Genomic DNA, 12,604 nt, shown 5'->3' with positions numbered 1-12,604 from the left:
CCTCACACTCAAAATAGAGGCAGTGACCTATTCAAATGTGATGAATAATTAAGCTTTGATTTTTTAAAATGAACACATATTTCTTTGTTGCTCTGTCGCTGACATTCAAGGTATAGTTAGTAATGGTGCTCGCGTTGGGTTGTTATTGGTTGGACAGGCGGCTAACTTCACCCATAGGCCTTTTTCACAGCAGACATTTGGACTTGTCATAAAAGCACAGGTGTTACGAATAATATCAACAATGGCTTCGTTCTATATGAACCTGCATTCACAATACCAAGACACCGAAACTGAAGACTGAACAGCCATCATTCATTTTACTATTTACACCTGTGTTTTTTCTGCTGTCAAAATGCCTGCTGTGAAACAGGCATATCAGGTCTTCTGTCTCTGATGTAGGTGTGGGAATGTACATGTTGCATCACTTAAGGTTGGCGTTATTCTTTATTTCCAATAAATGCCATGAAAAGAACAAAACCAACAATGTGTTAGTTATCCTGTCTGAGGCTCTCAACTCTGAGTAAGATTGTTTCTACTGAAGATGTAAATCTTTAAAACAGCTGGGCACAGTAGCTTTTAGCAAACATTCCTCAAAGTGGAAATTTGCATTTGTTGGGGACTATTTTCAGCTGTGGATTAATACACATTTGGTGCTCTAGTGAGTATTTACAGCAGCAGGAGGCGTATGTGGGATTGACTAAAAATAAACTACAGTGTCCATGTTTTTCATAATGAAGAAACATGTCACACAATGCACTGGTGTGGCTAATTGTGTTTTTAATGCATGTTTAATGTTATGTAGCACATATGATAGACTTTGGCTATACAGGTGATTGTTACTGAAATCAGTTTATTGTTAGTGTTGGTCTTTTCATGAGGTTTGTTGAAAATAAGAACAATATAGATTATCACCAGCCCTATCTTTTAATGGTTGCATTTCTTGCCCGGGTCTAATAAAACACAGAAACTGAACGCATCACACCCCTCGTGCAGCTGGGGAGCATAATGTGGTTGATGCTGAAATTGTACACCAGCAGATGCAGTTGATGCTGAAATTGTACACCAGCAGATGCACTAAGCTCTCCCTCCACGTCTGCATTATCATCATCCAAGCCTTGTGTAACCCCGCATCACCCCAATTAGGGCTGAGTCCACCATGCTGCTGTTCTGATGCACAGCTCAGTTCAGTTCTGATCAGCCATGACGGGTGGGAATCAGGGTGTCGAGCAGTCTTGGAGAGGGAAGTTTCGGCATGAAGAACATCCTAAGGGAAACTTTTTTGGCCTGTATATAACTGGTGATTCAGTTTGTAGCTCCGTTAGTTCTCGACCATTGTCTCTGTATGTTTTCGGGAAGATGTGATTGTGCATCACTGTACTGGATTGTCACGTGAGTCCCACAAGGATGACGTGAAGAGAGAGACAATGCAGTATGAGCTCTAAAATTTGCACGCATATGTGGGTGTGCATTTGCATGCAATGCAATGTATGCAATACAATACATTGCGCATTGTTGGAGGGGTAGAAATCAATTATTGCTCAGTGCAGCCCAGCATGTGAGACAAGTGGCCTGAGCTGCAGTAGTGAGCTGCTGATGTATCAAGGGATCTGGGATTTTAAGACTTGTGTCTGTTAAAAATGCATCAAGTTTATCAAGGGAAGTGAGAGTTCTCTGGGCTCATTAGTCTGAATAAAATAGCATGCTCTGGCATGAAGTGATTCCAACGTTAAAACCATTGCCAGTTAATCCATATGAGAGCAGATACTGCCTGGTGATCAAAACTGGAGCTGTGTGTGTGTGTGGGTGTGTGTGTGTGTGTGTGTGTGTGCGTTTTGTGTTGGGCTGCCTGAGAGAGGGGGAGGAGGAGAAAAAAAAGAGAGCATGAGTGATGGAAAGGGAGATAAAAAGGCTGGGAGAGGGAAAAAAGAAGAAGATGAGACTGCAAAGAAAAGAGATGAGAAACGGAAAGAGAACGATGAGGAGGGAGATGGTGAGCATAATGGGAGAGGAGCAGCGAGAGGCGGTTCTGACCTGCACTGTTTTTGTGCTGCTTAACGCTGCTGGCAATAGTGTGATCAAACCCGGAAAGACTGAGCCCTACACCACATCCCAGCCCCATAATCCTTTTCTCCGGGGACCCAGATAAAACACGCAGAGGACCTCGTCTTTCCCTCTCATGTTCCTCCACGCTCCCGCCCACCCTCGACTCAAGAACGCCGGATCACGTACAATTACAAACTCCATGTGAAATGAGCTCTTTGTACTGTATAAACATGGAGGCAGTTTTTCGGGAGGAAGCTGCACATAACATCCTCTATCAGCAAATCCCTGAAACACTGGACCTAATCAGGCTCCTCCACGCCTTGGGAAGCCACTGCAGTTGCAGTTGAATTAATTAGGCTGGATGTTATCAGTCAGTGAGCCATTAGTGATGTTCCTCTTCTTGATGCATATCTCTTGATATCTCATCAGCCTTTCTCAGCATTTTACATGCAGTCTTATCAACCTTCCCTCTACCTTGCCGCCACTGGGCCGGCAGACTGTTTTGAAACCAGATTTTATAACTGCATGTGTACGTGGGATCCGTTTTAATCTACGTCTATGTGTGGGCGTGAGAGGTGGTTGTCAGGGACGACGGTACTTACAGCTTTCGATCTCCAGGGTGCAGTTTTGCTCATCCAGAGGGTAGCGGCGCAGGTCCATCATGCAGGCTGCAGTTGTGGTGATCCTACACACAGAGTGGGATAGAAAATAATCATCAAAGAGCTGGCTGAAGGCAGCCAAGAGCAACTCGGTTCATTTAATTTGACCTTCACTTCAGAGTCCGACGTGCACTCTCAAAGCAGGATGATAGCACCTGCTATGGAATCATTCCTCCAAAAACAACAGGTTCAAATGTAAAATGTCAAATCTTGCCAAATCTGAGAAAGTCATCCTGGTAGAAGTTAGTTTTAATTTTAAAAAGATCAACTTGAAGAAAAAAAAGTAAATAAAAGTAAATAAATGATCGGCTTTGCTCTGTCTGCCCTTTTTACATGTACTTCCTGTTTTAAGGGTCTCAACCTCCTGCTCTTCCACCTTCATGTGTTATAACACCTCTCTTCTCTGCTCTCCACTGGGTCCCAGCTCCTGCTGTTGGCCTAAAAAGTTACAAGCTCTCTATTTATTCCTGCTTTATGCCTTTTTTTTTTTTTTTACCATTTCACCATTTTATCCTTATCTTTTATTTGCCATTTTGTCATGTCTGCTTAATTGTTGGATATTTGCTTTTCATTTTATAGTAAAGAAGAGAATAAACTGCTCTCATTGGATCACCATGTATAAATAAAGGAATGAATGCATGAAATTTTGTAGCAATTGATTTACCAAGTAAAACCTTTTTTTCCTTCATTAGATGTCCACAGACATCCAGGGATCCTCTAAGACCTGAACTGTGACATGACGTTAGCATTAGCTTTCGAGTTTGCAGCATTTTTCAACTCTTTAACACATGAGCTAAATCCCAAGTCCACTACAAATTAATTATAAGCAGGTTTTGAGAAAGTAATACGCCCACACGAGAAAAAATGAAGGATACAAAATAGCATGTATACTAAAAACTTTTTTAGTATGCAGTATGGAATTGGTTTTATTTTTGTCCCTAAGTGTCCCATGAACACAGAACAGGGTTCAACCACTGTTCACACAGTCATGTAATAAAGAGCCAACAAGAGCGAGACAGCCGCGTCCGACAGGTTCACTCAAAGCGACGTACTTCCTGTTACACATGACAAGTTGGCCAGAGCTGAGACGGGCTGGCACCCGGCAGTGCCAAACCCCAGAGGCTGTCTGAGAGAGACTGGACACACAATTTAACTACAGGGACTAAATCTAGCATCCCAGACTTGTAAGAGAACCCCCCCCCCCACACACACACACTGACTGATCTAAAACATGGCAGCATCATGCAACCATTAATAATAATAGCAGCCTGTGGGAGAATTTCCAGTAGTATTTGTCGTAACCTTGGCTTCTCCTTGTCATAACTGGTTACTATCAATTTATCTTTAGCTTTAGTGGTTTACTCATTCATAGTTGACAATGAAAATGGTCTATGAGCAATTATTATTACATTAATTTTACCATGTAATGTTTTTCTATTTTTGAATCCTAAAAGTCCTAGTTTTCCTAACTCAAATGAAAAAAAATCTGCCAGCATTATGAGATAATATGAATACGTTTCTAATACAAAACAAGATTTTTTTCTTTACTATGGAAATCTGCCATGTCTTGTATGAAGATACAGACACTCAATTTAGAATATTCTTTAAACAAGTTGACTTGTAATGGGAGTAGTTTAAAATAAAATTAGATTTTTTTACTTGTTTTGAGAAAATAAGACTCCAGCAGGAATAAACCTATTATGGGGCAATATAATGTATGTATCATGATGAAGTCAGTAATAAGTCCTGCTCACTCTCAACATGGCACATAATACACACCAAGATGTTAAAGGGAGAGCTGCCATGATATAAAAAGTATGACAATCTCTGAAAGTACAGTGACAATTTTGTATTTTTTGATGGTATATCATCATATCACCCAACACTACCTTGTATGATAGATATTTTTTGCAAAGCATAAACAGCTAAATAAATAAACCAATACATTTTTTATGGGAAGTGTTGTTCTTGCTGTACATTTAGACATGTTTCAAAACTCTTCCCTGCTTAGCAAATAAGAATACGCCGCAGCGGTAAAAACAAAATCACAATACTGTTCCTCTCTTAACTTCATTGTAACTACAAACTTATCTTGAAGAGTGCTTTGTCTTTAATAATTAAGAGCCAAAGTTTATTTGAAATCCTTCTACATAAGACTTGCAGCTCCCCTGGGCCCAGCCTGGCAATTTTAGGATTTCATTTTTTGAGACACACAGTCTTTCTCTCTCACACACTCACAGAGAGAGAGAGAGAGAGAGTGCTTTCGCTCACTCGCTCTCTCTCTCTCTCTCTACCTCCTTTTTCTTGCTCTCTGGGCTCTTATATAAGAGCCAGTTAGCAGGGCCATGGTGCACTGGGGGATTAACACAGGAGTCTTATTTCTGTCCTAGTTTACCTCTTTTATGGCCACAACTTACTGGGATGTTGTGCTCACTCATCACTCATCATCACCACCACTAAATCATCATGGTGGCGAAGGAAGGACAATGGGAAAAACGGAAATGAGGCCAAAATGGCAGGGGTAAAAATACTAGCCTATTTATAGCCCACCTACATCATCAGCAGAAGCTTTTTTGTCTGAGAATCCGCATCACTGATCAAGAGCTGCTTCTGCATCCTCTGGCCTAGCTAGCACGTCCAATACCCACACTAACAATTAATAAACAGCTAATAACGAGGGAGGAGGAGAGACGAATGAGGATTTCTCTGCAGGATTCCCCTCCCCGTCTTCGCCTCTCCTCCTCCTCCTCGTCATCTCCGCTGCAGCGAGAGTCTGCCATGGACCTCTGCAGCAGTAGCGGCAGTGATCATGAAGCACAGGCTTGTTTGCTCTTCATCAACATCAGGGCCGGTCCTCTCTCTCTCATCCCAACCTGCCGGAGGAGAAGCCACGCTCTAACAGATCACGCAGATTCAAACACGCTACATTTGCTCTGCGTCGGAGCTAATAGGACATGGAGCTCTAAAAAAAGGCTGTTTTGTTTGTTTTTTTTCCTCCTGTGCATGTTCCCTCACAGTTCAGCCTGGGCTATGTGTGTGTGTGTGTGTGTGTGTGTGTGTGTGTGTGTGTGTGTGTGTGTGTGTGTGTGTGTGTGGACCCCCCCTTAGGCAGCCTGTGCACCTTTATTCCAAATGACCTTGTTTACGGACATAACACAACCACCACAAATTCCCAGACAGAATCTCATTTCGAGGGAGCGTCACAGCAGAGACTGAATGCAGAGAGATTTTCGCGAACAGGTTTCAAACCCCTGCATTCCTTTAATTAAACTGACGTACTGTAATGGAGTTTAAAGTTAAATTAAGATGGAGAAGCTTCCTCCATTTTGGATAGAGAGCCCGTGTTGAGCTGAGGAAACGTGGCATGCAGGATTGTCTCTCCCTGCTCAGGCACTGTTGCCAAATTTGAAAATAAAATGTCTGCAGCGGCAACAAAAAGAGTCCAGCGTGTGCCAAAGCGTGCCAAATCAAAGCAGAGGCTTCTTAATTTCAAAGTACAGGCACATCTGAACACGTACAACACACACACCACCCTGCCTGATCAGTAGTTTGAGAGATAGATGGATAACTTTGAAGGCGATGCTAAGCCCGTATTGATCGTATTGACAGAAAAAAAGGCTTATTTAAATCCCTCCTTTCCTCCACTCAGCAGCTTTCTCCTCCTGGCCATGCGATGTCATCTATTGAGCTGCAGAGTGGAACACTCCTCGCCCTGACAAAAGAGGACGTCAGTCTCCGTAGCACAAGGATATGTCCTCTCACAAAAGGAGTTACAATATTCACAGAGAAGGGGGGAGTGAAGGGAGGGAGGAAGGAGAATCCTGACAATTTCTCCATTTTGAATGAAGTCTGACCTTCATGTATCTTTGTTTCTTTCTAGCTCTCCCTCTTCTCTCAGTCCTTCTCTGTGAATGTTAAGCAACATGCATCAGGGGTCATGCACTGAATGTCTTCGGTCTTTTCCTACTTTCCTGAATAAAATAAAAGGCTAGTTTGTGTTTTTATTTTTTTCCGTTGTATGTGTGTCTTCTTCTCACAGACCTGGGTGGCATCTGTGTTATTATCTGAGCATTTTTCAGGGGGCTGGGCAATTAGATCACACTGCCTCTCCCCGAGAGTCAAACCAAACTCTAAAGTGACAGTTGGGAGCACTGTTGCAATTTTCTGCTCCTCCTGGTAATAGAAGAGCAGGATTTGGCAGGATTGGGATGCACTACATATCCAGGGAATGAGGAGTAAACAACACCCTCACCCTTCCTCCTCCGCGTGCACCCCAAAAATAACACTCGCCCACTTGCACACACCTACACACACACACACACACACACACACACACACACACACACACAAACATCTAATGCTTCCTGCAAACTAAACAACACTCTAATCTATTGGTGTTCCCCAGGTACGGTGTTAGCTAATTTCAGTTAGTTCAGCACAAATCCACGTTCACCTTTGAGGCCAATAATATGTTTACTTTTACCGCTTATTATGCAAGGATTTAGTGAGACAACATTGTATGTTATAGCGTGACATATTTACTAGTGTCTAAGGTTTAAAAGAAGGCAAACAAGCAATAAAATTGATTCTGAACATGTGTTATCGTGTAATTTCAATAATATAATTCCAACTGTTTGTACATTGTTAATAGTTTGATTGTTTGGGTTTGGGGGTGCACAGTGAGTATGAAATTCTAAATACGCATCTCGTTTGAGATTAAAAGTGTTTCACATTACACTTCCATGAAGATTTCAGATACCTTTTTAAAAATAAATGGACAAAACTGAAGCAACGGAGGTCTATTTATCCTGACTTTTAGTCCTCAAGCTCCAAAAACAGTGGCTCCTATGTTTCCCATGATGTAGCTGGATAGCATCTTTTAACTTAAAACCTCCCCACTGGGTAAAAACCCATGTTTACAAACTCCATGCTCCAAGTGTGTAACGCAGGCTTTCTGTTATAAAATTACTATCACTATGACATTGTTATTGTTATTTTATTATTATATATTTATTCCTTTTTCAGATTTTATTTTCTCAAACTTTCTCAGACACAGAAAACATTACACAGCTGTGTTCAAAAGCTAAGTAACATTCCTCATGAAGAGTAAGCTGACATCTAAAATATGACAAATACATTTAAGAAAATTAAGAAAAAGTGCAAAAGTTGAACTTTAAAACTGAGATATTTTACATTCCTTAATATTGCATATTCAAGTAGGGTTTAGTGCTGTTTTGGCTTTTGGATAAAAACAGTTTTTCACTCTATTTGTTTGTTCAATCACAGAGTGTCCAGGGTGGGATGGATCTTTTAGTTTAGTTTTAATTACATGCATGGTAATATTTGTAACATAAACTGACCTTCAGTGGTGGACAGTAACTACAGTAACAAATTACATTCCTCAAGTATTGTACTTTTACAATTTTGTGCTACTCCTTCTTTCCTTGAGTTCTTCAGCTTTATTTACTATCATTACTTTAAAAATTACAGTTTTATATGATCAGTTCTGATTGGCCCCACTGTGGAAATGTTATCTGTAGGTCAAACTACAAAATACTACAGAACTTTTGAGAATATTTTACTGATAATGCAGTTGTATTGCGACATTGTGGTGCTACTTTTACTTAACTAAAGGCTCTAAATACTCACTGATCTTTACACTGATGGTAATGATTAAAATTAATTCATAGCTAAACAGATAACAACACAGTCCTGCACTCAGACACCCTGGTGTTCACATACGAGGACGAGGAGTCTCCTCTCAGTTAGCCATCTCCACCACATCAACTAAAGCCCTGCTGTTGCAACCAGCCGGCCCGTCTGTACAGGTATGTGTAAGTGTGCTCAGAGCGCACAGGCATCTGGCCGGGCTGACTCTGACAGAAGCTCGTGTCTGGACTTGCTAGCATCAAATAAAACCTGGACAAAAACCCCACGAACCAAATAATAGAGGTGCCGGGAGGCACCTGCACTGACAAGGACAACGTATCCGAGGTAACAACCATATCTCCCTGCTGCACGCACACCCTCAAAATGTACAACAACCCTCTTCTAGCCTCCATTGCTTTTTGGCTGTTATGCAAAAGTATGTGTTGGGTTTATATAATTGAGTCAGAGCGTCATAAATTGCATTTCTCGACTGTTGAAACAAAATGTAGCGATGAATAATCTGGTGCAGTGCAGATACCTAAATTTTTTAAGCGGTCTTTGCGCAAGAAGGGCATCTCAGTCTAGAGAGAGAACGACTGAATGCTGCAACAACTTGAATTAGAAACAATAATCTCATCTTTTAAACGCGCACACATCTGAGATCATTTGCACAAGCGACACACACACACACACACAAACACACACACACACACATATGAAGAGGAGGCGACAGATCAGAGGAGGCAGCAGCACAGTGATGGACGGGCTGTGCTAGCCTGTGAAGTCAAATATGCAGCATCAGTACAAATACAGATTCAGTGTTTGTATTGAACTGCTACATTATTGATTATAAGTTATCAATTATGGATGACAGTCTCCTCAGAGGCATCGCAGTCCAACACCACAAAGAGATGTCTTGAAGATGGGTTGAACCATCCTGCACAATCAGACTCAGACCTGCTTTATTATTGATCACAACCAATCAATTATTGATATTGATGATCATCGGGAACGTGAAAGGATAAAACGTGAAGGCGTATACCTCCTTCCATACACAGCTGTTCAAGAATAATTCCGCTTTCTTACAACTTAGGTCTTATTTTCATCATTGTGGCCATAATTTCTGTAGGTATGGATAAAGACATGTTAACAGTGTATTCACCAAATATCTGAGAACACGGTGACAATCAGACTGGTTGTAAACAAGCCGCTTTAACCACATTATCTAAACCACTGGTTCTGGCTCATGACCACTTGCAGCCAAAAAAAACCCAAAACTACTAGCAACCGCACACAGTCACAGGGCTCATGTGTCTATGAGCGACATTCAATAGTTTGAACGGTGTTAGAGGTCGGAAAGAGAAAATTCTCCAGTATTTCTGAAGAAAACATCTATAATTTGAGAAAAGTCGGGAATAAAAAATTAAAATACGGGACTATTTATTTATACTTTCCAATTGCATTATCTGTTTTACTTAACTTTTAAAATCTTTACATCGCTGTTCCTTTTATACCTTGCCTTAATGCATTTTTATCTCATATGCTGACCACTTTGAATTGTGTTACCAATACCAGAAATAATAATAATAATTTGCATTTTCACTTTGTTTTTTCTTCCAAGTATATAATGTTTATTTGATAGGGACTGATGCTATAAACATGGAAAAATGTACAACAATTTCCCAATGCAATGCATCACAGCATTTAAAGCTGCAGTTAATTTCCAATGCTCGTCCCTAGAAGTGCTTTGGAGTAAGATCATAGCTAACCTGGGGATTTGTTTTATCTCGATTTGACTGCTCGTGTTTCTGGATCATTTTTAGCGACGTTGCTGCATTCAAGATTTCAGCTAGATAAGAAATGATGGTAAAAAATAAGACCCAGGTTATAAAAAACCCAAATCCAAATGATCCTTTAACTGTATGTTGTGTCATGCTGGGAAGGAAACTGAAGAGCTGCAATAGTATAAATTCAGAATTAGAGTTCATTAAAAAGGCTCAATCAGACACGATGCATCTGATACAATCATATTACTTCATTATGCATCGTGATCAATCCCATAATGGTCATGACACAATAGGAAGTGCAGTTGTAAAAGGCTTACCTGAGTCCATAAAGCACTGTGCCATCGGGGTGGAGACGTATCATCCTGTTCTTGACAGTAACACCGTGAACAAAAGACTTCTTGTCATTGAGGAAATAGGTGTCGGGGACCCACAGCTGATCCGCCACTCGGTTATCCAGAGTCAGGTTGTAGGCGATCTCAGAGTAGGACAGACGTTTGTCCCGCCATGCTTGCTGGAAGTACATTGTCAAGGTGTAGTCCTGGAGGACAGAAGGAGGAGGGGTCCATTTAGTGAAGCTAGAGCAGGACTTCAAAGATAACAAGTCTTTCAGGTGGTACCCTAATATGTCTTATTTCTACTGTCATGTCAACTGGGAAACATGTCAAGCACCAACAGCGTGTCATCCCACGCTGAACATGACACCATAGATGTGTCACAGTACGTTGTATGGACACTGCATAGAAGGGTGGACTCGAATTCACGTGAATTGACAAAATCAAAAAACTCTTAAGTCAGCCAACGTTAGAGCTGTTCATTCCCAGCAAGTCAACACCTAATTCCCCAGATCCACTGTGTTTGAACCAATCCGACATCATCTTATCAAGTTGCAGGAGAGAACCATGAAGAGCTAATGTTTTGTTGCTGAGCACCACTCAGAAAAAAATGTTACCAAAGATAATTGCCATTGCGTACAAAAAGTACGAAGGGTGTCAACAATAACTTGTTTAGGACTTGAAACTCAAAGATCAGGACTTGAGTCCAAAGAATTGAGACTTGCAAAACAATGACTTGGTCCCACATCTGCTGCATAGTGAGAAGGTCAGCCAAAAGGTCGTTGGAGGTCTGAAAGGCCACAGTCTGTACTAGGGGCCACGGTGGCCGGGTGTTGGGGGGTTAATATTCAACTGTCCTCACTTAATTTTGAGATGATAACCAGAGGGGAACTTTCTCAGCTGGTTGACTTGTCTCACGCTAAAAATATCGGTTTCCTCTCAAACAAATATAGCCACTTTCTCCTTTATAGAGACAATACTCCCTCTAATGCAAATGGCCAGTAAATATCTGCTGCTTCTTGTCCTCCCTGTCTTTCTTTTTTGCTTCTAATTCTGCAAAACACACAACCGAACTACTGATATTTAAGAGAGAGTTTTCTAGATTAAATGTCAGTGAGAAAACTGCATCTATACTGTACAGTTTGTTTTTACACATGCTCAGAGATGTAGCAGTAAACTGCATCTCCTCCTCTCTCGCTCTCGCTCTCTCTTTTCTCAGCTTCTCACTCTTAAAAAAAGACTTACACCCACACAGCCACAGTAAAGCACAGCTCTGCAGTTCGATCTGCTCTGTTGCAGTGCATTGCAGTGCAATCGATGAGTAGGAAAACAAATTTAAAAACACGTCCATGAAACGAGGCCTTTGAGTTTTTACTCCAAGTGGCCATCAGTGTTTCTATGTTTCAAGCCTTTTGTTTGTCTATCATCACACATTGGCGTGACACTGCAAAAGCAAGTCACATTCACTCTTAAACTCTTATCATTCATTGCATGCAGTGTGTGCGCAACCAAAGCACTGCGTAAAAAGGGCATCTAAAAATACATGAGCTGCTGCCATGTTGATTTTTTCAGGAGTGAAAAGTCAAGCGAGGACGGCCGCATCCTTATCCTGTTTTACAAGAGTTCCCACTGAACCTTCCTCTTACACTCGCTCCCTCTCTGTCTCATTATCAGCCTGTCGATCGGATGTCTCTATCACCTCTGGGATCGTTAGCTACTGCCTGCAGGCTCAGTGTACTTCACCCATCGAGGCAGCATCTCCTGCAATACGTCCCCGTCTTCACCACCATCCTTTGCCATAATGATGAAGGAACACAGAAACACAAGGAGCTAGCATCATCTGAGGGCAAGATACTGTAAACCTCCCTCTTACTAAGTTAGAAAACTGAAGCAAACAATATTAACTAGAACCCTGTGGAAACAATGTGAGCAATGTGATTGTTTTGAAGCAGAAATCATGAAATCATCAATATCATGTCACAGACTTCCAGCAACAATCTGTTTTTCTTTTTGCTTCATACTGTTTTTGGATTTGACTGCAGTGGAACATCCTTTGACATTTTGGTGGAAACGGTAACCAGGGACTGTGAGTGTGTCTGGTGTGTTACACACACATTTTGGATTTTTGATGTTT

General features: G+C 41.3%; 1 protein-coding gene across 2 annotated transcripts in view; it reads right to left on the bottom strand.

Annotated features, from left to right (window-relative positions):
• Nucleotides 1–12,604, bottom strand: part of gabrb2a (gamma-aminobutyric acid type A receptor subunit beta2a) — a 30,781-nt gene that overhangs the window by 7,931 nt on the left and 10,246 nt on the right. For both annotated transcript variants that reach the window (XM_038699174.1, XM_038699173.1), the window contains exons 4-5: nt 10,456–10,676; nt 2,646–2,728 (exon numbers count right to left, since the gene is read on the bottom strand). In XM_038699174.1, coding sequence (XP_038555102.1) covers nt 2,646–2,728; nt 10,456–10,676 — 304 coding nt within the window. The remainder of the gene's footprint in view (nt 1–2,645; nt 2,729–10,455; nt 10,677–12,604) is intronic.

This window comes from Micropterus salmoides, unplaced genomic scaffold (genome assembly GCF_014851395.1).
Source record: "Micropterus salmoides isolate LMB-PRFRI ecotype aquatic unplaced genomic scaffold, ASM1485139v1 Ms_hic_scaffold_5, whole genome shotgun sequence".
Taxonomy (NCBI): domain Eukaryota; kingdom Metazoa; phylum Chordata; class Actinopteri; order Centrarchiformes; family Centrarchidae; genus Micropterus; species Micropterus salmoides.
Note: the sequence above shows the minus strand (reverse complement) of the source record. Positions and strands in the feature narration are given on the sequence as shown.